Source organism: Capra hircus, chromosome 13, assembly GCF_001704415.2.
Source record: "Capra hircus breed San Clemente chromosome 13, ASM170441v1, whole genome shotgun sequence".
In the NCBI taxonomy this organism is placed as follows: Eukaryota; Metazoa; Chordata; class Mammalia; order Artiodactyla; family Bovidae; genus Capra; species Capra hircus.
Genome location: NC_030820.1, coordinates 59,844,054 through 59,870,275, shown reverse-complemented (window position 1 = coordinate 59,870,275; position 26,222 = coordinate 59,844,054). Strand labels below are relative to the sequence as shown.

The 26,222-nt window shown below is 38.4% G+C and overlaps 1 protein-coding gene across 2 annotated transcripts in view; it reads right to left on the bottom strand.

Annotated features, from left to right (window-relative positions):
• Positions 1–26,222, bottom strand: part of CSNK2A1 (casein kinase 2 alpha 1) — a 55,585-nt gene that overhangs the window by 10,395 nt on the left and 18,968 nt on the right. The window contains exons 1-7 of one of the 2 annotated variants that reach the window (XM_018057662.1): positions 18,111–18,226; positions 14,363–14,573; positions 11,985–12,096; positions 7,859–7,960; positions 7,281–7,331; positions 6,085–6,144; positions 4,540–4,623 (exon numbers count right to left, since the gene is read on the bottom strand). In XM_018057662.1, the coding sequence (XP_017913151.1) occupies positions 4,540–4,623; positions 6,085–6,144; positions 7,281–7,331; positions 7,859–7,960; positions 11,985–12,096; positions 14,363–14,463 (510 nt within the window). In that variant the 5' untranslated portion in view covers positions 14,464–14,573; positions 18,111–18,226. Of the gene's footprint in view, positions 1–4,539; positions 4,624–6,084; positions 6,145–7,280; positions 7,332–7,858; positions 7,961–11,984; positions 12,097–14,362; positions 14,574–18,110; positions 18,227–26,222 lie in introns of those variants that run through there. The other variant, XM_018057661.1, reaches the window with a different exon arrangement.

Sequence of the window (26,222 nt, the reverse complement as noted above, 5' to 3'; positions counted from 1 at the left end):
ACTCTTTTTTTTTTTTTTTTTTGGCCACATTGTGTGGTCTGTGGGATTTTCAGTTCCTCGACCAGGGATTGAACCTGGGCCCTTGGCAGTTGAGAATTTCCAAAATTACTCTTTTTAACATACAATTATTTTGTGTTTCTGCAAATTTCTACTCCTCCTCTGACTAAAATGTCTCTACTATTCAATCTAGACTCCTATTCTGGTGAACATCTCTTCTGAGTTAACTCCTTCAATGAAATCTTTTTTAATTATGTAAATAGAAGCAACTACTGTCTTTGAACTGCCTCACCCACCAACCTCAGACAAATTTCTTTAATAGAATCTACAACTCTTTACTGAATATTTGCTTTCTACTTTTTTACAAAATATGGACTGTAAGGTCCTTGAAGATAGGGACTGTTTTATTCGCCTTTGCTAATTTTTAGAATTCAATGCAATGCTCAGTACACAGGAGAAAAATAAAAATACAGCTCTTACCAAAATAGTATTGGGTTGGTCAAAAAGTTCCTTTGGTTTTTAAGTAAAAGTAAAAGACACATTTTTCATTTTCACCAAGATCTTTATTGAACAACATATTACTGTTTTGTTCTACTACATCCTGCCATTTTCTAGGCAATTTCACAATTCCATTTTCCCAACACTTTTTCTTTCTGAGTAAAGAACTGTTCCAGGTGCCTTTACAGTCTTAGAGGAAACTGAAGTTTTTTTCACTAAGATAATTCCATAAAGACCAAAATAAACAGATATCCGAAGGTACAATGTCTGGTGAATATGGCAGATGAATCAGAACTTCCCAGCCAAGGTGTTAAACAGTTTTTGCCTGGTCATCAAAGAAACATGTGGTCTTGTGTTATCCTGGTGGAGGATTATCCATTTTCTGTTGACTAATTCTGGAGCACTGCTTTCAGTTGGTCCAACTGGGAGCTGTACTTGGGATTAATTGTTTAGTTTTTCAGAAGGAACTCACTATAGAGGACTCTCTTTCAACCCCACCACATATACAATATCACCAGCTTTGGATGAAGATCGGCTTTTGGTGTGGTTGATGGGTGGTTCATTTCACTTGTCCCAAGATTTCTTCTATTCCACATTACCATACAGTATCCACTTTCATCATCCGTCACAATTTGTTTTAAAAATGAACAATTTTGTTACGTTTAAGTATAGAGAATCACATGCGGAAACACGGTCAAGAAGGTTTTTTTACACTTAACTTATGTGGAACCCAAACATCAAAGTGGTTAACATAACCAAGCTGGTGCAAAGGATTTTCAACGCTTGATCTGGATATTTTGAGTATGTTGACTATCTCTTGCGTGGTATATAACATTGATTTTTTTCAATCAATGTCTCGATTTGATCGCTATTAACTTCAATTGGTCTACCTGACCAAACAGCATCATCCAGCGGGAAGTCTCCAGTACAAAAGTTTGCAAACCACTTCTGAAACAATCAGTCACAGTACCTTCTCCACACACTGCACAAATCTTTTTTTGCATTTCAGTTGCGTTTTCACCTCTCTTGAAACAATAAAACATAATATGCTGAAAATGTTGCTTTTTTTTCTTCCATCTTCAACATTAAAATGGCTTCACAAAAATTCACCAATTTGGCTAAGTTTTTTAAAAAACGCACACTGATAACAATATAATCCAACAAAATTATTTCCAATGAAGTTAAAGACAACTAAGTGCTACTAGAGTCACTGTATGGAGAAATAAACAAACTTTTTGGCCACCCCAATAGTAGCAAGGACAAGAGGCAACCTTACTTGACCTTCATGCAAAGCATGACCATAACTTGTAGTGTGAGCAGAAGGGCCTGAGTAAAGCCTGACTGTTCCAGCACTGTCTCCAAAACTTCAGTTAATTAGGTTCAGTGTCTTCTTTTAGTAAACAAAGGGAAATATAACAAAAAATATGAAAATGTAGCTTTTTTATAGTCTTTCTTGGCAACATCTTAATATCAGTGCTCCAGAGCTATTCCTGAGCTTCCTGTCTTATCAGTAAGTATTCCCAGATGACTATTTCTGGTCTGTGGCTTCACACACAGCATCTCTGATATTCCGACCTATATTTAGCCCACACCTCTCACCAGTCATCTCTCTTTGATCACCTGAAAGACATTTCAGAACTAAAACTCTGATTATTCACTGCAAAACCTGTTTTCCCATGGAATCCTCCTCCTCTGTTACCTTAAATGTAATTCCATTTATCCTATCATTCAGGTTAAAAACTTTTCACCTTGGACTCTTCTCTCCCTTCTATCCCACATCTAATCTGTCAATATATGCTGATGGCTCAGATTCTGACCCTATCATCACATCCACTGCCACTGCCCTGGTCCATGCTATCACCAATCTCTGATTTACTGCAATAGCTGCTTTTCTTAACTGGTCTACCTTTCACTTTTACCCTCAATTCTCCACATAGGAACCAAAATAATCCTCTTAAAGTATTTTAAAATGATTATAAATTCATAGGAATCTGGAAATGTTCTGTGTACCCTTCAACCAGTTTCCCCTGATGGTAACATCTTACGTCACTACAGTACAATATTAAAGCCAGGAAACCAACACAATTCAGAGACCTTTCTTTTTAACAGTTTTACAAATGTGTATAATTCCACACAATTTTATCACATATGCAGATTCATACAGCTAGATTCATATCTAGTCCATGATTAGATAAAGAGCATCACAGCAGTTATCCTTTACAGATACTCCTTCCTCTCGCTTTCTAACCCCTGGCAACCCTTCTGTTCTCTAACTCTGTCATCGTGAAAATTACAGAAATGGAACCATCAGTTTAAATTTTTGAGATTGCTTTTTTCACTCAGCATGAGACTTATCCAAGAGTTCTTACTAATCAGTAATGATACTACAATGGTATAGATACATCAGAGTTTAATGAATCATTTACCCAACTGAAAGTTTCTGTATAGATCTCAGTCTGTTTTTCTGACACAAATGTCACTACTGGGTTGTCTGGTAAGCGTATGTTTAGCTTTTAGAGAAACTGACAAACTATAAAATAATATAGACTGACATTTTCCAAAATGAGTGTGCCATCTAACATTCCCACCAGCTATGTATGAGAGACTGAGTTACTCCACATTCCTGTCTATATTTGGAATTCTTTTTAAAAAAATTTTGGCTGTACTAATAGATATATAGTGAACTTTTAAATACAGAACGGAGAACTTATCAACCCTCTGCTCAAACCCTGCAAAAACCTCTGTATCTTCAGAGAAAAGGCCTGACGGTGATCTTCAAGGTTTTACAAGATGTGGTTCTATTTATCTCTCTCAATCTCATTTCCTTCTTCTCTTCCCCGAGTTCATTCTATCCCAGCTCTACCCTTGTGCTGTTTAAATATGCCAGGTACATTCTTGTCTCAAGATTTTTGTATCTGCTATACCCTCTTCTCAAAACTGCACAGCTAATTCCCTTCAGAAGTTCTACAAAATGTCACCTTCCTAACAAAATCTTTTCCTTGTCACCCTGTTTAAAATTGCAACACCCTCTGACACTCCCCATTTCTGTTTTATTTTTCTTCCATACCACTTTTAACTGTATCCCACCAGTCTCCCTCAAATGCAAGCTTCTATGGACAAGAATTTTTTGTTTTACACACACACCCCAGCCTCTAGAATAGTACCCATTACACATAGTGTGTAAATGTGTAACAGGATATTAACCGAATGAATAAATCACCTATTATCTCCAAAGCCTGCAACAGAGAGCCATCACTGCATACAAAAGGTGGGCTTGGGTCACCTTAAAAAACAGAAATGTTATACTGCAACTAATACTCATGACACCTGCATCAGCAATTTCTGAATATTTCATCTATTTTACAACTGTACACACTTAATCCTCATAATAACCTAGTGGCACATATAACAAATATTACTTGAATACGCTCTATTAAAAAAAAAAAAGGCAGATGAGAAAAAGCATTTCCCAACAGAGTAGTTTTTCAATAAATAAGACTAAAACCCAAACTAATGTTTTACCCACAACACTAATCTCTTTTATTTTTGATAGGAATATGAATGAAGTTTTAAACATTGTGATTTTTTAAAAATTTGTTTTATTCTAGTTGATTTACAATGTTGTGTTAATTTCTGCTGTACAGAAAAGTGAATCAGTTTTACACATATATACATTCTTTTCCATATTCTTCTCTGTACGGTTTATCACAGGATATTGCATATAGTTCCCTGTGCTCTAAAATAGGACCCTGTTGTTCATCCATTCTATATGTAATAGTTTTGCACCTAATGATTCCCTACTCCCAGCCCACCCCTCCCCCACCCACCTTCACTTCGGCATCCAGTCTGTCTGTTTCACAGATAAGTTCATTTGTGCCATATTTTAGATTCCACACTGATTTGTTCATTCATTCAGTTGTCAAACATTTATCAAGTGCCCAGTAGGTACCACAGACTATGACAGATGCTAGGGATAAAATGTTGAAAAATGGGCTGTTAACTCTCTTGTGCTGATAAATAAGACTTGTCCTTCTATCACTTTACCTTTCTGTGCTCATGATCAATCATGACATTATGGGGCTTGACATCTCTGTGCATAATCCCCATGCTATGGCAGTAATCAAGGGCCTGTGGGAGGAACATGTAAAAAAGGGAAGAGTTAGCTTGTATAAGAGATTTTTTTAGTTGAAGTCTTTTATTTTCTCTTCCAGCTTTCCTTCAAGCCTCACAACACTCCTGAGAGTCAAGGTTAGGACAATCACTTCCACAGGTATTTTTCAGAGACTTGTGCAAACCCACGGACTCTAAATTCCGAAGACCTGTTCCTGCAGAGGTATTTCAACATCTTTTTTGTTAAAGACTCAAAAGTGTATACCGACTACATCACTTCTAATTTCTCCCTCTTACCAAGAGCCTGGATTATTTTCATAAACATGAGCCCCTCAAAGGAAGAAACCTGACCTGTACTACAAACCTCTTACTCATAGAGTAGTAACTCTCTAGCAGCTAAGAGTCTACAACAGAGGTCGGCAAACCACGATGCTCCCATGGGCCAAATATGACCTGCTGTTTGTTTTTGTGAATGTTTTGCTGGAAGGTTTTTATAAATTGTTTTAGTGTTTAATGGCCATAACTATTTGCTTACATGTTGCCTGTGGCTGCTTTCACGATACAACAGCAGAGCTGAGTTGTGTGACCAAGACCCTATGACCCACAAAGCCAAAAATGTTTAAACCATTTGGCCTTGTAAAGTTTGCAAACTCCTGATTTATGACATCAAATACGATTTGAAAACCAAGTCCAATTTCAAACTAGTGAGTGGCATAACTTCTGGAGTTTGCTAATCCAGGCCTTTAAGCCAGCTGAAGTCACTGGCCAAGTTTTTGTCCTTTCTGAAGGGCATTTTGGGTTCCTATGATACCCAGGCATAGGCAAGCATATCCTTAACTTTGTGAAGTCCTGAGTGGCACAAGACTGCATGAGGCCAATGAAAGATAAATACTTCTGCTGGCACAGTTTCTCTGGGGTACTTCTATAGTTCAAATGTAGGCTTTATGTCAACCCTCATTTAGTAAGGCACTAGTCAACTCTTAGCAATTTTCTTACCTATAAAGCTGATCTTTTGAGTACTGGAAGCAACATATTTGGTGATCCTGCTTTAGAAATCAAAGCTTATTCTAAATCAGCAACTTTTAAGCAGAGATTCACATAATCCTTAGGACAACGGCTCTTTGAGGGTTAAGTCAAAGTTTACTGTTTTATCTGACCAATTTTAAGTGAAATAAAGTATACCAGAAGCCAGTACATCAAGAATTATTTTTGATAGAGATTACAAATATTTGTTAAGGAGTCTTTTAACCTCTCTTCTAAATACCCTTTCCAAAGCATTATAAATTATATTCCTATTAGACCCTACCTTTCAATCAGCATAAGAGTTCTGATGCTATTAGTTTATTATGTAGTTACAGAAACAGACTCCCCCACTACAGCATGTTTTACAAAGTCAACACACTGGCTTTTCTAGTCATTTGGATTATTTAACAAAGGGGAGATCAATCCAAAGATATTTAGTATTCAAGAATTCCTTACCTTTAGAATCTCATACATGTAAAATCGAATATCATAGTCTGTTAACGTCTGGTACAATTGCTGTTAAAGACAAATGCAACATTAGAGCCATGAAATAGTACTGAAAGGAGGGCAACTTCTCATCCTCATTTGTAGTAATTCAAATCAAGACTTGGCTCATGTATCACTGTTCTAAGACCTGTCTGTTTACCAGTCTCTATTTCTCCAACATAACATTAACTTTAAAGATGTACTTTGGGGTTTCAACTCTATATGTAAAAGTGAAGAACTTCTTAAGCTCATATTGTTCAAACTATAATCTACTTTTGGAAGCATACCAATCGATATTTGCAACATGCGCTGATACACATTTTCAGCTTAGTTTTGTTTTTCATTTACTTCCAGATCTTCTCATAAAAGGAATGTGGACAAATACATAACCTCCTTGGTAGGGAATTAACCTGCCTTTGGCCTACACAGTCATAGCCACTGCAGATCACCAGTGGGTATACAGATGGCTTGTTGCCAAACACATCAGGACAATTTAACAGAATATTTCTGCCCCAATTCAATCATTTATTGACATCTAACATTCTTGACACTGGACTTGTTGCAAAGGCAAATCAAATATTTCTGCAAGTTAAAATCCAAGAAGTGCCCACATTCTTCTACTGTACTGGAATTGAGAACTGTTTGAAACTGGCTAGAAGGCAGAGATACCTATTGCAGGAGTTTGTGTTTTAGCAGAATTTACTACCACCCTTTCTTTCCCATCCATCTCTTTTTAAGATCAAGAGCCCAAAGTTTCTGAGGAATTCTAAGGTATAAGCAAGCAGTCCTTGCTTTTATATATACAATATATTCCTTCTTGAACTTTTATCATTTTTAAAGCAAAATGCTGTAAGGCCAGATCCTGATTAAACATGAGCTGTTGCTTTCATTAAGTTTGACATCAGTGGGAACTGTCAAATGAATGGTAAACTGCCAGATGGTGACAAACCTACGCACTGGTCATTCAAGAGCATTAAACAAATAAAAGAGCAAAATACAAGATGTGGAAAGTAGGCACTCTACAAGAGTATGTCTATCTTTAATACTATCAGGATGAAAAGCTCTTTTAAAGCAAGTTAGAAGGACACTCTTCTAACAGTAACATCCCTAAAAGGTTTTTTATGTGGCCTAAAACCCAGCTTGAAATGGTTGGTTATACATTATACCTTGAAGTCTGTGTTGTTTACGTGTTCAAAAACCAAGGCGGGAGTTCGTGACTAGGGGAAAGAAAAAGAAAACACACATTAGCAACAGACCTGGCAGCTAACAGACCTGGCTCTAGTGGGCACAATGTTTGTGGACACTACGTGGTGAATTTGGCAGTCCTCGCCTCAGTAGTAGGAAACCCTCTATTGCTACAAGCCCTCCCCACTCTGATTATCACCACACTTAGGTCACTTTGGGGATGGATTTCAAACAGAAGATATGGAGCTGAAGTCTCACCAGGCTCTAGGCAGCCCGACAATGCGCCCATCGCCCATCGGCATCGGACCTGAGTTTGCAAAATGGATTAACACATTTCAGTTTCCAGTGCTATCAGTCTCTTAGCCTAGAAGAATAAGAAATAGTCTGTGGGTGGAGGTCTCTTTGAAAGAAAGACCCGAACTAGTCAAATGGTATAACTGATTAAGCACTTTTAAAGCAGGACTTAATGGCAGAGGGAAGAACAGAAAGAGGCCAGTTGTGCTCAAGGTCAAACACCACCTCAGCCCTTGTGGGCCTTACTAGTGCCTACTATACTCACCACAGGGTCTTTTACAATGTCTGCCAGTGTGATGATGTTGGGACCGCCTCGCAAATTCTCCAAAATCTTTATTTCACGCTTGATTTTCTTCTTCTTTACTGGCTGAAAGGGTAAGAGTACATCATTAAAAACAACTATTTCAGGATATTTCAATGGGTAGTATAATACACAAATGGCTTGCTTATGAACTCCTTGAAGGAAGGAAATGTGTCAGACTCATCTCTGAATCCCTCTCTCCTAGTCCTGTGCCAGGTACTCTGCAGCTACTTAGCAATACTGAATTGAAACAAAATAAAAGATTTGTACTCCAAACACCAGAACTCTGCAGAATTAGCATTTAATTCTGATGATCATTCTTAACGTGTTAACATTAGAATGAGACATGGGGCTCTTTCCATTCCTTCCTCTAAGTCTTATTAAACATGCTATAGAAATGAAGGAAATCAGGACCAGTAGCAAAGAGGGCCAAACTATCTTTGTGCAGTATATAACCTTTTCGGTTAAATGCGGAGTCAGATCACTTAATGTGACTCCTACTTCTATTACTTGCTAGCTGTGTGCTTATGAGCAAGTTACATAACCTTTTTAAACCTTTCATTACAGGTAAAACAATCAATAAGAATAAATTCTTATAAAATTATTGCAAGACTCAAATGAGATATCTAAAAAGATCTCAGAATATGGCTGAGACAGAATATCTGTTTAGCCTTATAACCAATGTATCTTTCATATTCCTTTGTCTTCATCTATCATTTCCCCATCTGTTTTAGTACAGAAATTGCTTTCATTTTTCTGAGAAGGGCTGTGGTCCAAACGCACCTCCTCTATAAAGTCTTCTTTCTAAACAGTTAAAACAGTGCTGGTCCAAAGAAATACAATGCAAGCCACATGTGTCTTTTATTTTCATTTTTCAATCTATTTTGGCCATGCCACAAAACTTGCAGGATCTTAGTTTCCTGACCAGGGAATGAACTCAGAGGTCATGGCAGTGAAAGGACAAAGTCTGAACCACTGGACTGCCAGGGATTTCCCCATGTGTGTATTTAAAATATTCTAGCACCCACATTTAATATTTTAGGGCTAACAAAAAAAAATCCAAAATCTTATCATTTCAATGGGTCAATCAATAAAAAAAATTACTAATGAACCATTTCATACTCTTTCTTTGGTACTAAGCCTTTAAAATTGCTGTATTTTATCCCTACAACATATCTCAATTTGGATCAGCCATATTTCAAATGCTCAGTGTGACCTATGTCTGCCACAATGGACCATGTGAATCTTTCCTATCTTTTGGTCACTTCAGACTACTGACACACAAGTATATACTTCTTAGAAATTATTGTAAGCATATATCTTCTTTAACAAGACTGCTGGTTACTAAACTTTGATGATCAACCTGGAGCTTTTAACATACAAACTGTACAGACCCACTGAATCAGAATCTTGAGGACAGAACTGGAGATCTGTTTTTAGACATTTCCCAGGTTGATGATTTAGGTCTAGGAACTACTAAACAATACTGCAGACTTTTTAAACCTTGAGTCCTAAGCACACGGTGCAGCAGACAGAAAGTTTTAGAAACAGACTGTCCCCAAACCCTGGCTTTGTAGCTGTGCAGCTTCGGGAAAAATACTTAAGTATTTCTGAACTTTACACCAGTCTTGTAAATACCACAGCTAGAAAAGGGCCCAATGTGGGGACTTCTCTGGTAGTTCAGTGGCAGAGAAGTCGCCTGCCAATGCAGGGGACACAGGTTCAATCCCTTGCCTGGGGAGATTCCATATGCTGCAGAGCTACTGAGCATGCATGCCACAACTCCTGAAACCCCGTGTGCCCTAAAGCCCATGCTCTGCAACAAGATAAGCCACTGCACCACAACTAGAGAGTAACCTCTGGTTGCCATAATTAGACAAAGTCCATGCACACCAATGAGGACCTAGGGTGGACCAAAAAAAGAAAAAAAAGTCCAATGCAAAGTAGGCATTCAATAAATGAAAGCTACTTTATTATACTAACAGTGAATTCCATTTTTAATTCAATCCATGGCCTCAGCCTTGTTTCTATTAGAATTCAGTACACTGGGTGGGAAGCTTAGCTAATTTTAAGTTTTCTTTTTGCTTCAACTATATCTTTCTCATCTGCTACAGTATCTAGGAGATGTTTCTCCTCTCCAGGGAAGTCAAAGTGTTAGTTGCTCAGTTGTATCTGACTCTTTGCAACCCCATAGAATGTAGCCTGCCAGGCTCCTCCATCCATGGAATTTTCCAGGCAAGAAAACTAGAGTGGGTTGCCATTCCCTTCTCCAGGGGACCTTCCTGACTCAGGGATTGAATTCGGGTCTCCTGCATTGCAGGCAGAATGTGTACCATCTGAGCCACCAGGGAATCCCCTCTCTCCAGAAACTAATCCATTAATCTCTCTTCTGTTTTCTACTAATTGCTATATCCCTACTGCTGGCTGATGGCAAATACCTCCTGGTTTACAAACATTTTTTCCTACAGAATCCTTTAAAATCTATACACTTACAAAAGCTAGTTTGTGATAAACCAGGCAAGTCACTTAAACCCTAATTTAATGTGATCAATGCAAATTTTGTCTTAATAAATGGAAGGAAAAAAAAAAATCTTTCCAAACCACCCATCACTAAAGACCATTAATGGCTCTCAACAACCTAGAAGAGACAAAAATTATAATTTTTAGGCTGGAAGGGAATGCAGAGGTTATCTTCTCCAGGTCATCACTAATTTATTCTCCCTTTCCAAGTTTACTTCCTGTGTAAACTTCCATATGAAACATTTCTCTCACTTATTTCTTCCTCTCCTTGTGCATTCTAGATTATGCTTCCCCCGTCCCTCCCATGCACACCAATCCTAATCTTCCTCACTCAGGCCCTGAGAACAGTTTCAGGGACCTTTCCCCAAGCACCACCATCTTCTACACTGTAAGACTATTTGTGCCTTTCATATGACTCTAAATGATCTATTACCTCAGTCTAACATATACTTTTCTGTAGGAATATCATTTTATAATTACATAGAACTTCGGTCTCCAAAGTATTTATCTATATACAATATTGTGCTTGATCCTAATAACTCTGAGAAAGACAGGTAAAGCCAGACTATCTCATTTTCACAGATAAACATGTCTTAAAAAAAACAGCTACCATGGCTAATCACTTTTAAAGTGGGATTAGAATCTAAAAGTCCAGATTTCAGCCTAGTTCTCTTTGTACACACAGTAAGATACAAATACTTAAAACTCTCTGGTTCTGGAAAGGTATACCAAAACACTCCAGAAAATTCACAGGTGCTCTGCGGGCTTTTTAATTTTTGAGGGAAGCACCAGTTACTACTTGCGGTCTGCCAGTCACTGAGCACACTACCAGCTTGAGGTAGTTCAGTTTCAAAATTACACTGCACTACATTCTCTTTGATGGCATATCTTTGTGAAGCTGGGTTTTCAGCAGTTGCTGTGACAAAAAGCAAATATTATGCAAAAATCAGCATGGAACAGGAAATGAGGCTACTGATGTCCAGTGTGATTCCACCATATGAGAAGCTGTGTAGTGACTAATAGGTATACACATCACAACAGTAATTATGGTGACAGAAGAATAAAACAAAATTACTTTTCTCTTTAACTTCATTTGTATAATTTTTTAAAAGGCTACCAAATTGAAACAGAAATACTATTTTTAGTTATTTGGACTTCACTTAATAAACAAAACTGTTTCATTTGGCTTAGGGGCATCATCAAACTTATTGAAGCAATATGGGTGCTATAAATTGAGAACGTCTGGGGCCCTCTCCTTCTCATGTCAAATATGGAGGAGCTTCTGTGGTAAGGGACTGTATGCTGTGTTCCTGGTATGTGCAGTGCACAGCACAGTTATAACTAAAACAATCTGCACACCAGTAGCCCACGGGCCAATGTGGCCTGCAGAGTGTTCTTCTATATGACTTGAGTCAAAAAACTGCTCTTGCTTCAGTTTCCTGATTTGTCAAATGAAGATAATCTCTTCTATCAACTTCAAAGAAACAATAAAATAAAGACATTAAAAGCACTAGAAAAATACCTTCAAATGTTACTTAAAATCTCTGAATTACAATCTTTTTGTACTTACCTTGAGAATTTTAACAACAACTTTTTCATTATTTGTGATGTTGATGGCTTCAAATACTTCACTGTATTTACCCCGACCTAATTTTCTAACCAGCTGGTAGTCATCTTGATTTCTGGGAACAAAAAGAATCCAAGTCACAGTGATTTACAAAGTTCAAATTATCAAGCACTAATTCAATTCACAAAACTGTCAAGTTATCAGTCACTCAGTTGAGTATGACTCTTTGCAACCCCATGGTTTATAGCTGCATGGATTATAGGCTCCTCTTTCCATGGGATTTCCCAGACAAGAATACTGAAGTGGGTAGCCCTTCCCTTCTCCAGGGGATCTTCTCCACCCAGGGATCAAACCCCGGCCTCCTGCATCACAGGCAGATTCTTTATCATCTGAGCCACCAGAGTCCATACAAAACTATACCCAGTAGAGTAAAAGAAATGAGTATTTCAAATAATTCAATTGGTTTCTTTGTATTTTGTAAGTTGGGCAATTAAAAATGTGTCTTCCAAATCCCAGAATTAAAAAATTTAAGTCTTTCAGTTATTCTTTCAAATCCCAAGCTGTTCATATTTCTACTGACATACCACACATAGATAGCATGTATTGGGGTTTGTTATGTATGTTTATCTCCAACAACAGACAGCTTTCCCTTGGAAAATAATTTTTATATTCCTGCCCCCCACAGCTTTGCCCACTGGTGGCATCTAGCAAGAAGTCAATATGTGCTCTAAGAATATTTCAATTCAGCCACACTTTGGGAGTTGCTGATTTTTAATGGGTCTCTTTGCAGATAAGTGGCTTTCAAACATATAGGTTTGACTGCCAGCTTGTTCTCCAAGGCTCTGAGGACAGTCCATGCACTGGAGTTTGCAAACCACACTACAGAACATGAGTCATAGTCTGGTGTTCCTCCCGCTACTTTCACCCACATTCCAAGACCACTAAGCAACATCTGAGGTGAAAAGGAATAAGGGAAAATGCCAACACCTTTTCTTTGCCTCTGCTTACAACTTAGAGGAGTTTGCTCTAAAGAATGGCAGCCTTTTCAATAAGGCCTAAATGCTATTTACTCCTGCTGAGAACCCTTGAAAATCCAACATGTAAAAAATCTACCATTCATTTTCCTCAAGCAGCTATAAAGAAAGTGAATGAACAGAGAAGGCAAAAGGTACTACGGACAATGGACAATATAATAATCATCACAGGTCTAGGGAAGGAAGCTCTTAGTTCTGGTTGAGTTCTTTTCCTGTGGGAGGGCCTAGAAGATAAATGCAAGCAAGCAAACAGCACTAAGCCAAAAACTCAAAAGGGTTGTTTAGTGTCATTTAAGCAGAACTAAGCACAATGCACTTAATTTGAAGACAGTGGCTGAAATTTCTGCAGTAAAACTCAGATATTCCTAGAGTCCAAAGCATGTAATGTAGAGGAAAATTAAGATTATTAATAACACTTATTGGCACTGTACCACAGTTCTTGATGGCATCTTTGAAGCACACTGTGCTTCCTTGTGCAGAGGCAATATACTTACTGTTAAGAATTACGGCCATCAACATATTAATCATCAGGATTAAAACACACCCTATGATAATTTTTGAAGACTGTCTGTAAACACTCACATGCTATGAAAATCACATGTGGACAAATATAAAATGTAACATATAGGAGCTGCAGCTTTACTGAGTAAATGGCTATCTTTTGTATTTGAATATCAAAATAATTTTATCACAAAATGTACAACCTGATCAATAGTTAAGTACATACTATGCTGGGATAAGATATGCAAAAATCCAGATGAGACTGCACAGAGGATTAGAACTGCAAATACAGCTGTTCAGGCAGATTGCAACTGTTCAGAATGGAAAAGGGGCTGAATTCCATGTTACATATGGCTAGTCTCATGATAAGGGCAAATGTTTTAAAGTTTTAATTTTGCTTCTCATCAGAAAGAGGACACCTTTCTGGGTGTCCTCAGTTCTGGAGAACTGTTTTATCCATCAGTATCATCATGGGACAACATTCTCTGACCTCAAAAATTCTTTTATGTAAGAGTCTAGTATTTTCAAACTCTCTCAAGTATTAATTCTCATCTAAATGCAAAGCCTTTAGCTGAGCAAACTAATAGGTAACTCTTTTGTTACCAGCTTTATATACAACAGAGAAAAAAAAAATAAGAGATTGAAATGATTTTTAAATGATAAGCCATCAAAACTGTTAATTTGCCAAAGCCAATAACCTGTTTCTTTACTGTAGAAGAAAGCAAAAACTGGGTTCAATCTTGAGGTTTATAAATGCAGTCAGGGAATTTCTGACGTAAATTACTCAATAAATCCACCACAGTCAGCCCTCTGGATGAGTACAGTGAAGTGAATGGAAATTATTACCCCCATTCCACCACATGTGACTCGTAATCCCAGTACTCTCGGGGTCTGTGTGTATTAACATCTGTGTAAACTCTGGCTCTGCTTGGCACGGGTCCCGACATGTCAGACAGGTTGGCGGACAAAGCTGGACTTGGTATCTGGAGAGCTGGCAGTCAGTGTGTTGAGAAGCAGCTGGGGAGTAAGACCTTGTTTCAGACCTGTTTTCTTCAAACTGCAGAAACAAAACACATAAAGGCCAAGGAACCATTTTTGAAAAGCACATGGGAAGAAAAAAAGTCATCTTACAGTAATGGTCTCAAGTATACCTCAGGCTCTTTACTGGTTAACCAATGAATGTATCCCAACTGTGCCAATCAGTATTTCCTAAAACATGGGGAAAAAGTAAAACAACAGAACTCCAAGAAACATATCTAAGCCTGTACTGGCCCTGATCCTACAAAGTAGCCTGTTACTGCCTCATCAAAAGCTTGGATGCTCTTGCAGTCTGAAAGCGAAGAATGGCATTGAGGTTACACTCATTGGCATTACTACTATTTATACATTCTACAAAAAGCTTTCAACAGTTTTCTACAGCTCAAGGAGGGGTGCTAAATGGCTTTAGAATGGTGGCAAAGTAGAGTACAAATCTTAGTCTTACTCTAATATTTGATGAAACCAGGAAGGGAATAAACACTTGCTCTCATACATCAAAGTTCAATGTTATTTTATTTTTGGGGGAACATTATGTAATAATCAATAGGCTGGTGATCATCATTTGAGAAACACACTTCATTAAAAAAACATTAATTTTCTCCAATATATGAGCAAGCTTAATACAAATTGGTAGAAGACAGTAATATCTATTAACTGAACTAATGCAAAATTTTATACCCAGGAAAAGCTGGTGAAATTTCAGAAACGTGCTTTCTACCAAACCAGTAAAAAATGAAGTCTCCTTCATCAACAACCACTCCAATCTAGTAATCTCCATTCTCTGAGTCCTATAGCATTTCTTGATTCCCTTAACTCTACATTGAATTACAAATGTATTGAGGGAACCTCCCTCTGTTTGTTTGATGGGACACTGTCCAATGCATAAATCTGAATAAATACAATCATATTTTTTAAAAATGTAATGAGTCTCTAGGCTGTGCATATTTCGGCCTAGATTGCGTAACCTCAATTTAATTACAAGGAAAACACAAACAGAAAATGAGGAAGCTTCTATTAAAAAAAGTCAGGAGTGGGGAATAATATACTGTGCTCTCCAAAAATGTAAATATTATCAAAGATAAAGGAACCTAGATAGCATATTCAAAAGCAGAGACATTACTCTGCCAACAAAGGTACATCTAGTCAAGGCTATGGATTTTCCACTGGTCATGCATGGATGTGAGAGTTGGACTGCGAAGAAAGCTCAGCGCCAAAGAATTGATGCTTTTGAACGGTGGTGTTGGAAAAGACTCTTGAGAGTCCCTTGGACTACAAGGAGATCCAGCCAGTCCATTCTAAAGGAGATCGGTCCTGGGTGTTCTTTGGAAGGAATGATGCTGGGGCTGAAGCTCCAGTACTTTGGCCACCTCATGCAAAGAGTTGACTCACTGGAAAACACTCTGATGCTAGGAGGGATTGGGGGCAGGAGGAAGAGGGGACAACAGAGGATGAGATGGCATCACTGACTCGATGGACATGAGTTTGAGTGAACTGGTGATGGACAGCGAGGCCTGGCGTGCTGCGATTCATGGGATCACAAAAAGTCGGACACAACTGAGCAACTGAACTGAACTGAAAGAGACATGGCAACTATATACAATGTCCTACCCTAGACTAGACTGTATCCTGTACTAGAGGGGGAGAAATGCTATAAAAAACAATACTATCAGGTCAAATAACAAAACTGGAATTTAGACAGTAGGTATGTACAAGAGTATACTTACACATGATAAAGCAAATGGGAAAACATGTTTTTTGTACTATTTTTATTTTGCTGAAACATGTTATTTTTAAAAACTTTTAAAATATACATAAAATTTACCAACTTAAACATTTTTAAGCATACAGTTAAAAGGCATTAAGTACTTTCACATTCTTGTCCAATCATCATATCCATCCATCCTCAGAAATTCTCACCATGCCAAACTGAAACTCCATACCCATTAAACACCGACTCCCTCATCCCCGAGCTCCTAATAACCACCATTCTATTCTGTCTCTCAGTCTGACTACTCTAGGTGACTTATACTACTGGAATCGTAGACTACTTGTCCTTTCACATTTGGCTCATTTTTTTTCATTTAGCATGTCTTCAAGGTTCATCCATGTTGTAGCATATGCCAGAATTTCCTTCCTCTTTAAGGCTGAATATCTCCATTGTATGTATATATTTTGTCTATCCATTCATTCAACAGACACCAGAGTTGTTTCTACCTTTAGGCTATTGTGAATAATGCTGCTAGAAAGTCATGTACAAATATCTTCTGGAGTTTCTGCTTTCAATTCTTCAGGGTGGAACTGTGGATCATATGGCAATGCTATCTTTAATTTCTTGAGGAACCAGCACACTCTTTTCCACAGTGGCTGCATCATTTTATATTCCCAACAGCAATGCACAAAGATTCCAATTTCTCCACATCCTCTCCATGTAACAGCTTTTTTAAAAAAAAAAATAGCAGCCATCTTAACAGATATAAAGTGGTATCTCATTGTAATTTTGACTGGTACTTTCCTAATGATTAGTGATACTGGCCACTTTTTCAAGTGTTTATCGGCCATTTATCTTATTCAGAGATGACTACGCAAGTATTTTATTTAACTGTTTTTTCTTTGGCGGGGGGTGGGTGGGTGGTGGGGTGGTTAAGCTGCAGAAGTTCCTTATATATTTTGGACATTAATCCCTTATCAGATATATTATTTGCAAATATTTTCTCACATTCTGTGATTTGTTTTTTAAAAAATTAATTTTGTTCACTTATTTTTTGGCCGTGATGGGCCTCGGTTGCCGTGTGGGCTTTTCTCTGGCTGCAGAGAGCAGGGGCCACTCTCTAGTTGCAGTCCATGGGTTTCTCAGTGCAGTGGCTTCTCTTGTTGTGGAGCACCGGCTCTAGAGCACAGGCTCAGTAGTTGTGGCACATGGGCTTAGTAGCTCCGTGGCAAGTGGGATCTTCCCAGACCGGGGATCGAACCTGCCATCTCCTGGGTTGCAGGTGGGTTCTTCACCACTGAGCCATCAGAGAAGCCCTGTGGTTTGTCTTTGTAAGCTGCTGATTGTATCCTTTGATGCACAAAACTTTCAAATTTTGATGAAGTCTAATCTGTCTCTTCCTTCTGTCTTGTCTGTGCTTTACTATTTTTATTTTGGTCTCATGTTAATTTGAAGTTACTTCCAAATAAAAAGTTTTAAAAAAACGAGTATTAGAAAACTGAGGCTCATTTACCTCAGAGGAAAATTTGCCTACAATCACATGGCTACTTAATAGCAGAATAAGGACCAGAAACCGAACTTCTGTTTCTTGTGACACCTTTTTCCTGCCAGGTAATCGTTATCTAGTTAGATAACAAAAGCTAATGTCTACAGGATTCATTATGTGCTTTGCGCGAATATTTCATAATCCTTACCACAGGAGGAAATGGTAAGGAAAGGTTACTATTATTTCTAATTTACAGGATGAGGAAAATAGTGAAAAAAGATTAAGTAACTTGCCAAAGGACACACAGTTAGAAGGAGCTGACAATGTTTAACCAGACTACAAATCAAGAGATAACTATTTACCTCTCAGGTTTGTGGTGAGGATCCAATAAGTTAATAAAGTGTGTAGAATTCTGCCTACTTGAGAACTCATTTACAGCAATCTGCACGTTGTCTCCAATTTGTATTTAAGTTGGAGCTTAGCTATTACACCAAAAGATAAACCAGTGTTGTCTCCTTATACCTAGTTTCAGTGGCTTAAAGCTTTAGAGGAAGAGCATAAAAGACCAGAGCAAGGGTTAACAATATACTCCAGAAGTATATAACAACAGTGATACTCCCACTGCCCCCACAATACATGAGGCCAAAAGATCCATTTGTCTTTTGGACAAATGGATTCCCCCATTCATAAAACCCAATATAACCACCTCTGCTGACCTCTGGTGTCCCTTAAGTGTACAATTTATATGGCCAGAAAACAACAACATGGTTCAGATAGTTATTAAAAAGTGGACCAAAACTGCCTTTAAAACATTTCCAAATTATTTCTTTGGTTTTATAAAACAACCTGAGTGATAATAACCTAATTTATCTAACCTAATTTATCTTTATCTAATATCAATTAATTATAAACAGACACACATACCCCAAACAAGCAAAAACCCAGAAAGCAGACACTTTTAACTTTCCTTTCTCCCAAAGAAACAAGGTCATTTGTGCTTTAGGGCTGTTGGCTTCTTGGTGACTATTATCCTTGCACTAAAAACAGCAAAAGACACTAGGGAGATGAGTAAAGGTGTGTGTATGTGCACAAACAGCCATCAGAGACAGCAGCAGCCAGAAGAAATACTATCCCGGGAATTAATAAATTATGATACTAGATACTTTTAAATTCTTACCTTCTTCTCTGCAACAGTATCTTCTTCTTCAGTCTCTATATTCCTTTAAAATTTATTCTTTCTGTTGATATTCTATACCTGATATAAGACGACCTTTAACTGTGGATCTCAAAGCTCTTCCCCTATGAACTTAACAAGTTTACAAAACCAGCACAAATTTAATAACTGGGATTAGCTGCAACAGGGTGATGAAACAAGCAGTCAAGTCCTAGGTTCAAATCCCTAATTGGCTGCAGGACCTCTACTGGGCTTCTTCCAGCTTTGATTCATCACTTATAAAACCTGTCTAATTGCACTTGCTCAAGTGAGATGTTCTTCTAAAAAGGGCTCAGAAACACCAAATACAATGTAAATTAACATTAAATGATTACTCTACCATTGTTGTGAAAACTAATAAGCAGAAGCCTGGCCTTAAAAGGCTGTGGTCTTCAATTTTAGTTTTCTTCACTTCATTTACAAAAATTATAGGAGTTGAGGTTAACTCCCAGCCTCTGAGGGCCAACTTATGGGTGGACACGCCATTACAAAATGAGACTCATTTCTCCATGGAAATCATCTGACTCACATGGAAAATATTCCCCAACTCCTTTAATAGACCAAATATCAATCACGCTCTTACCACCAAGTCTTCGGCTCTCATATAGCCTTCGTATTCTCTGAGAAGAGCAGAGGAAGACTATTCACTAATGAAACTCCTGAGATCCTCAAATACCTGTTTAACTGACATTTGCAGCTTTGTGCCTTATCAACAGGGACCTAATTTATGAACAGGGGAATTTGATCCTCCACTGGGAGGACAAATGGTTGTTTTGCAGCAACCCAAAGCAGTACTTTACTTTATTGTCATGCATACCGAGTAATCTGCTTAGAGTAAGAGTCATTCACATGAATTTTAAATAGCTGGCCTTCGTGGGGAGAAGGCCTTATGTGGGGAGAAGGAAATGGGGGCGTGTGCATGTGTGTATTTTTGAACCACACAGCCAAGCACCTTCAGATAAGTGAAATGGTACAAGGAGGGGTGAGGGAAGGTGATGGAATGGAGTAAAGAGGATGGAAAAAAGATGATGAACATTATTCTACTCAAGAAATACTACTTCACTTGCACCTCTGTAAGTATGTATGGATATTCACATGCTCTATACAGTCAGCCAAACAAGACTGGGAGCTGACTGTAGCTCATATCATGAACTCCTTATCGCAAAATTCAGGCATAAATTGAAGAAAGCAGAGAAAACCACTAAGCCATTCAGCTATGACCTAAGTCAAATCTCATATGATTATACAGTGGAGGGGATGAACAGATTCAAGAGATTAGAACTGGTAGACAGAGTGCCTGAAGACCTATGGACAGAGATCCATAATACTGTACAGGGGGCGGTGACCAAAACCATCCCAAAGAAAAAGGAATGTAAAAAGGCAAAATGGCTGTCTGAGGAGGCCTTACAAAAATAGCGAGAAAAGAAGTGAAAGGCAAAGGAGAAATGGAAAGATATATACAACTGAATGCAGAAGAGCAAGGAGAGATAAGAGAGCCTTCTTAAGTGAACAGTGCAAAGAATTAGAGGAAAACACAGAATGGGAAAGACTAGAGATCTCTTCAAGAAAATTAGAGATACCAAGGGAACATTTCATGCAAAAATACACAGAAGAACTACACAAAAAAGGTCTTAACAACCTGGATAACCTCTGATGTGGTCACTCATCAGAGTCGAGCATCTTGGAGAGTGAAGTCCAGTGAGCCTTATAAAGCATTATTATGAATAAAGCTAGTGGAAGTGATGGAATTCCAGCTGAGCTATTTCAAACCCTAAAAGATGATGCTGTTAAAGTACTGCACTCTATATGTCAGCAAACTTGGAAAACTCAGCAGTGGCCAGAGGACTGCAAACGGTTAGTGTTGATTCCAATCCCAAAGAAAGGCAACGCCAAAGAATGTTCAAACTACTGTACAACTGTGGTCATTTCACATGCTAGTAAGGTAATGCTCAAAATCCTTCACACTAGGCTTCAGCAGTACACGAACCAAAAACTTCCAGATGTAGAACCTAGAAAGGGCAGAGGAACAAGAGATCAAACTGCCAATATCTGTTGGATCACAGAAAAAGCAAGGGAATTCCAGATAAACATCTACTTCTGCTTCATTGACTACAATAAGGCCTTTGACTGTGTGAAAGTTTCTTTAAGAGATGGGAATACCAGACCACCTTATTTGTCTCCTGAGAAACCTGTATGTAGGTCAAGAAGCAATGGTTAGAACCAGACATGGAACCATGGGCTGGTTCAAAACTCGGAAAGGAGTATGTCAAGGCTGTATACTGTCACACTGCTTATTTTAACTTATATGCAGAGTACATCATGCAAAATGCTGGGCTCAGTGAATTCCAAGCTGGAATCAAGATTGCCAGGAGAAGTAGCATCCTCAGATATGCAGAAAATATCACTCTAATGGCAGAAAGTGAAGAGGAACTCAATAGCCTCTTGATGAAGGTGAAAGAAGAGAGTGAAAAAGCTGGCTTAACATACAAAAAACTAAGATTATGGCATCCAGTCCTAACATTTCACAGCAAATAGATGGGGAAAAACTGGAAACTGTTTACAGATTTTATTTTCCTGGGCTCCAATATCACTGGGGATGGTGACTGCAGTCATGAAATTAAAAGACCCTTGTTCCTTGGAAGAAAAGCTCTGACAAACCTAGACAGCATAAAGCAGAGATACCACTTTGCTGACAAAGGTCTGTCTAGTCAACGCTATGGTTCTTCCAGTAGTTATGTATGGATGTAACAGTTGGGCCACAGAGAAGCATGAGCGCTGAAGAAGTGATGCTTTTGAACCGTGGTGGTGGAGAGGACTCTTGAGAGTACAGCAAGGAGATCCAACCAGTCAATCCTAAGACTTCCTTGGTGACACAGGAGTTAAGAATCTGCCTTCCAATGCAGTGGATGTAGGTTCCATCCCTAGTCTGGGAAGATCCCACATTCTGTGGGGCAACTAACCCTGTGTGCCATACCACAGACCCAGCAGAGCCAAAAATAAAATAAATAAAAATAACTAATTTAGGGTTCAAACAAACAAAACCACCAGTCAATCCTACAGGACATCAACTCTGACTATTCACTGGGAGGACTGATACTGAAGCTCCAATACCTTGGCCACCTGATGCTGGGATTCATTGGAAAAGACCTTGATACTGGGAAAAACTGAGGGCAAAAGGAGAAGAGGTGACAGAGGATGAGATGGTTGGATGGCATCACTAACTCTATGGACATGAGTATAAGCAAACTCTAGGACATAGTGAAGGACAGGGACGCCTGGCATGCTCCAGTTCATGAGGTTGCAAAGAATCGGACACGATTTAGCAACTGAACATTTACGTGCAGCCTAACAAGAAGGAAATACAGGGATGAGCTAAATCTCTCAACTACAGATTTGGTTCTTTCAGACATTTCTTCCTTTGTTTACCCCTTTAACTATATGAGCATCTACTATGAAAAAGTACTGTGCTAGCCTGTGGGAATATAATAATGAGCATGGCAGAACAGGGTGAGACGAATATGCCTTTAAGATTTTACCTACAGATTAAGGACAATGGAAATTCATTGAAGAGTTTTACGCAGACAAGTGACCTGTATGTACATTTTGAGTAAGTTTATTCTGGGTGGTGTGAGACAGACAGAGAGAATACATCTGGGGAAACAGAAAAGTTATCAACAGTAGCCTATGCGAGAGAGATGATGAAAGCCTGACCTATGGTGGTAGCAATGGAGATAAAAAGAACTAACTAAGATGAACAAAATTTATGGTGTAAAATCAACAGCTCTGGGTGGACTGGATTAATGGTGTAAGGAGTGGAAGTGACTTTCAGATGTCTGGCTATAGAGACTGTTGATGCCATTCAGGGAGATAGAAAACATTCTGGAAGACAGCTCACAAGTCAGGTTTTGAACGTAAGGTCCGTGAGGTTAAAATGCTTCTTTGACATGTTAAAAAGAGAACTGAACAGGCAATTAGGTATTACAAGTCTGGAGCTAAAAGTTTTCCAGCTTTAAAATATCTACCCCCCTTAGAAAACAAACAAACAAACAAACAAAAAATATCTACCCCCCACCTCTCCCCTAGAATTCTATGTGGCAGGCATTTCTTTTCCTAATCTACAGGTAAGAAAACAGCCTAAGTAAATTCAGCAGCTTTACCAAGACCATCCAGTAGAGATGGGCTGGGATTCAAAGCCCAGATGACTGGCCTTCAAGGTGTCTTTACATTCCTATCGAACTTACCACTTCCTACATCATATGGTAGTCTTCAAACTTTAATTTCCTTATTAGACCTTTAACTCCTTGAAGTCAAGATTGATTGTCTAATCCATCTTTTTACATTACAGTACCCAGCCCAAGGCACTGCATTTTGTAGGATGTTCAGTAAATATTATTCATCAATTAAATCAATGTTGGTTTTTTATCCAAAAACTGAAACATAAATGAAGTTGCCTCCAAAATGCAGTGTACCTTTAAACACTTCAGGTCATCTGGTACATAGCTAGGAAAACTAAAAGATTAACTCAAGGGCTCTTGAGTAATTCTTCCTTCCATTCTCTCCTCCTCCCCAATACAGCTTTTTCTATCAAATAACAGGGCCACAGTTAAAATTTGTCTTTTTCTTACACAACAATTAGAATTAAAAGAATACTAAGAGATTTAGTTTAGCAATTTTTACAATGGCTTATCTGAAAAGTCAGGGAAACTGCTTGAGTTCTGAAGTTCAATTCTCCTATCTACCACTCACCATCAAGTGTACCTTAAAAAATATATAACTTACAGAAGCAGCATCACCTTTCCTTTTAATTTCTATTTTAAATGACCTTACTTAGTCTTCACTGTCCCCACGTAAAGCATAATACATGCAACTTTTGCGGTTAATAATTTCAGATCACTTCTATTTTAAAAGCCCTCAGACTAACTGAAGACATGGCTAAGTTTTGTCTGTTCAAAGTTTAGCCTAATAAAAGCCAATTAATCAACTATGAAAAATTATCCTGTCAACAAAAGTTTCCCTACTAAAGTCAGACTACACTTGCAACCAAGGCCAATTACATGGCTCGGATTGACCTATTCTTTAATAAAATGCAAGGAAATGAAAACGTCATTAAATCATCAGGCTAAAATATGTACTGGCAAAATCATAAGTTTATTGACATAAATTTAACAGAACTAATTAATTTCAATAAAAATTCCTTTTGCCCTCTTCAGCCAGTCTCTCCCTCTAATCTCTTCTACTCCATGTGATTTCTGTTTTTCAATCTGGTAACTAAAAAAGAAAATTATAGGCTTAGTAAATGGTCCAATATCAGAAAACTGCATAAGTCTAATCAGTTATTTGTGCTAAATATATTTTTATGGATAAATTTTCTAGTATGAGAACTGGAAAAGATTATTCTGAAACTTTCAACAATTTTCAAGCCATGAAACAGTTCTAGGTCTTTTAACCCTAATACTTACTGATGGTCTCCATCTTAAAAAAAATTAAAATTGCCCCTTCCATCCCTAGATCAACCACGGTGAACAAACAACAGCTCATACTCATCCAGACAGGACAAAGATGAGCTCCACCGTAAAGAATGAGGAATGTGCCTACACCGCATTGGCTACATGACTCAGGACTCCTCGTTTAGAGGGAAAGCCGCTGTATGAGGAAAAAACACCTTGAAGCAGCGGCAGAGAATGACCTCTTCTCAGCAACCAGGCAGCATAAACTAGTGAGAGGCTTTGCAGAACAAACTATGAGTATGTTTTTTGCCTTCCTGTAGAAGCAAAAGCAAACATTTAGTCATACAAACCTGTCCTTTCCTCTGTCAAAGTAGCACTGTTTAGAAGGCCAAATGAACACCAAAAGAGCCTAAAGTAGTTAATACTACACAAAATTACTTGTTTCAAATGCCCACAGTTGCTCTTAATTTCCAATTATCTACTCCTTTCACATCAAGAGCAGAATGTTCACTCATTAAGCATTTATCTAATACTTACTATGCACCAGGAAACACGCGTGATTGACAGGAAGGGATCTTTTCTCTAGGCCCTAGAGAATAAAGAGAAAGTAACTCTGCCCTCCAAGCATTGTAATGGTCTGTCCAAACAGACCATTACAATCACAAGCAATCAGCACTTGAAAGAATAAAGTCAGGGTGCTCTTGCAGGAATTGAAGGGAACTCAAGTCACCCACCAACCCACTACCGTGCATTCAATAAACATCTGTGGAGTACCTCAATGTTTGGGAAAAGCAGTCAGGGAAGAAGTAACACCTATACTCAGTTTTGAAGGATGCACAGCAATTATTCAGATGAAAAACACCAAAACAAGAAATCACAAAGCCCTTCTTTAAGCAAGTTAGGAATTTTGAAGACTGTAATTTGTATCTCCAAATGACCAAAAGCTGGCACACCCTGCAGTCCTCTATAAGAAGCATATCAGATCAACAATCTTTTAATATCTGATCTAGTGCACTCTACTCCACTGTTACTGTGTGTGCCTCTCTCCTCTGTCCTGAAACAATGATTAATCCACAACCATTGCACTTGAGATCTCATTCTCTTTCCTTTTCTACTCCTCAAACAAATCAGTTCTACTGTAGAGGTGCCGAGGTCACAAAGGAAAATGCCTAGAAAGGGTATGTAGATGATCCTTAAAAGTGTGATTGCTTCTCAGTTTTAAAAATAAGAAATCAAGGTTTTTGCAGGTAATTCCTGTTTTCAGTAATGGCAGACTAGGTGAAGTTTCCTACTGAGAACCGAAGAGAACAGCTTTAACACCCCGCCTCCCCCCACCACTTCCCTCTTCCTTTGCTCATCTGTCTCACTTAAAAAAAATTGTTTTTAATTAGAGAATAATTGCTTTATAATAATGTGTTGGTTTCTGCCATACATCAACGTGAATCAGCCATAGGTATACATATGTCCCCTCCCTCCTGAACAACGCCCTCACCTCCCTCCCCATTCCACCTTCAAGGCTGTCACACAGCACTGGGTTAAGCTCCCTGTGTCAAACAGCAAATTCCCACTTGCTATCTATTTTACACAGGGTAATGTGCGTGTTTCCATGCTATTCTCACAATTCATTCCACTCCTTCTTTCCCCCACTGTGTCCACAAGCCTGTTCTTTACATCTGACAAACAAGCAAAAAGCCAAAAGTGAAGAGAAAATGAGAACTCAGAGAAGAAAGCAAACAAGGAAGCCCCAAGGGTCTTTGTTTGATCCCCTAAAATTAGAACGCTGTTCTGACAGAAAGCAAAGCCCCAGGGTTCTG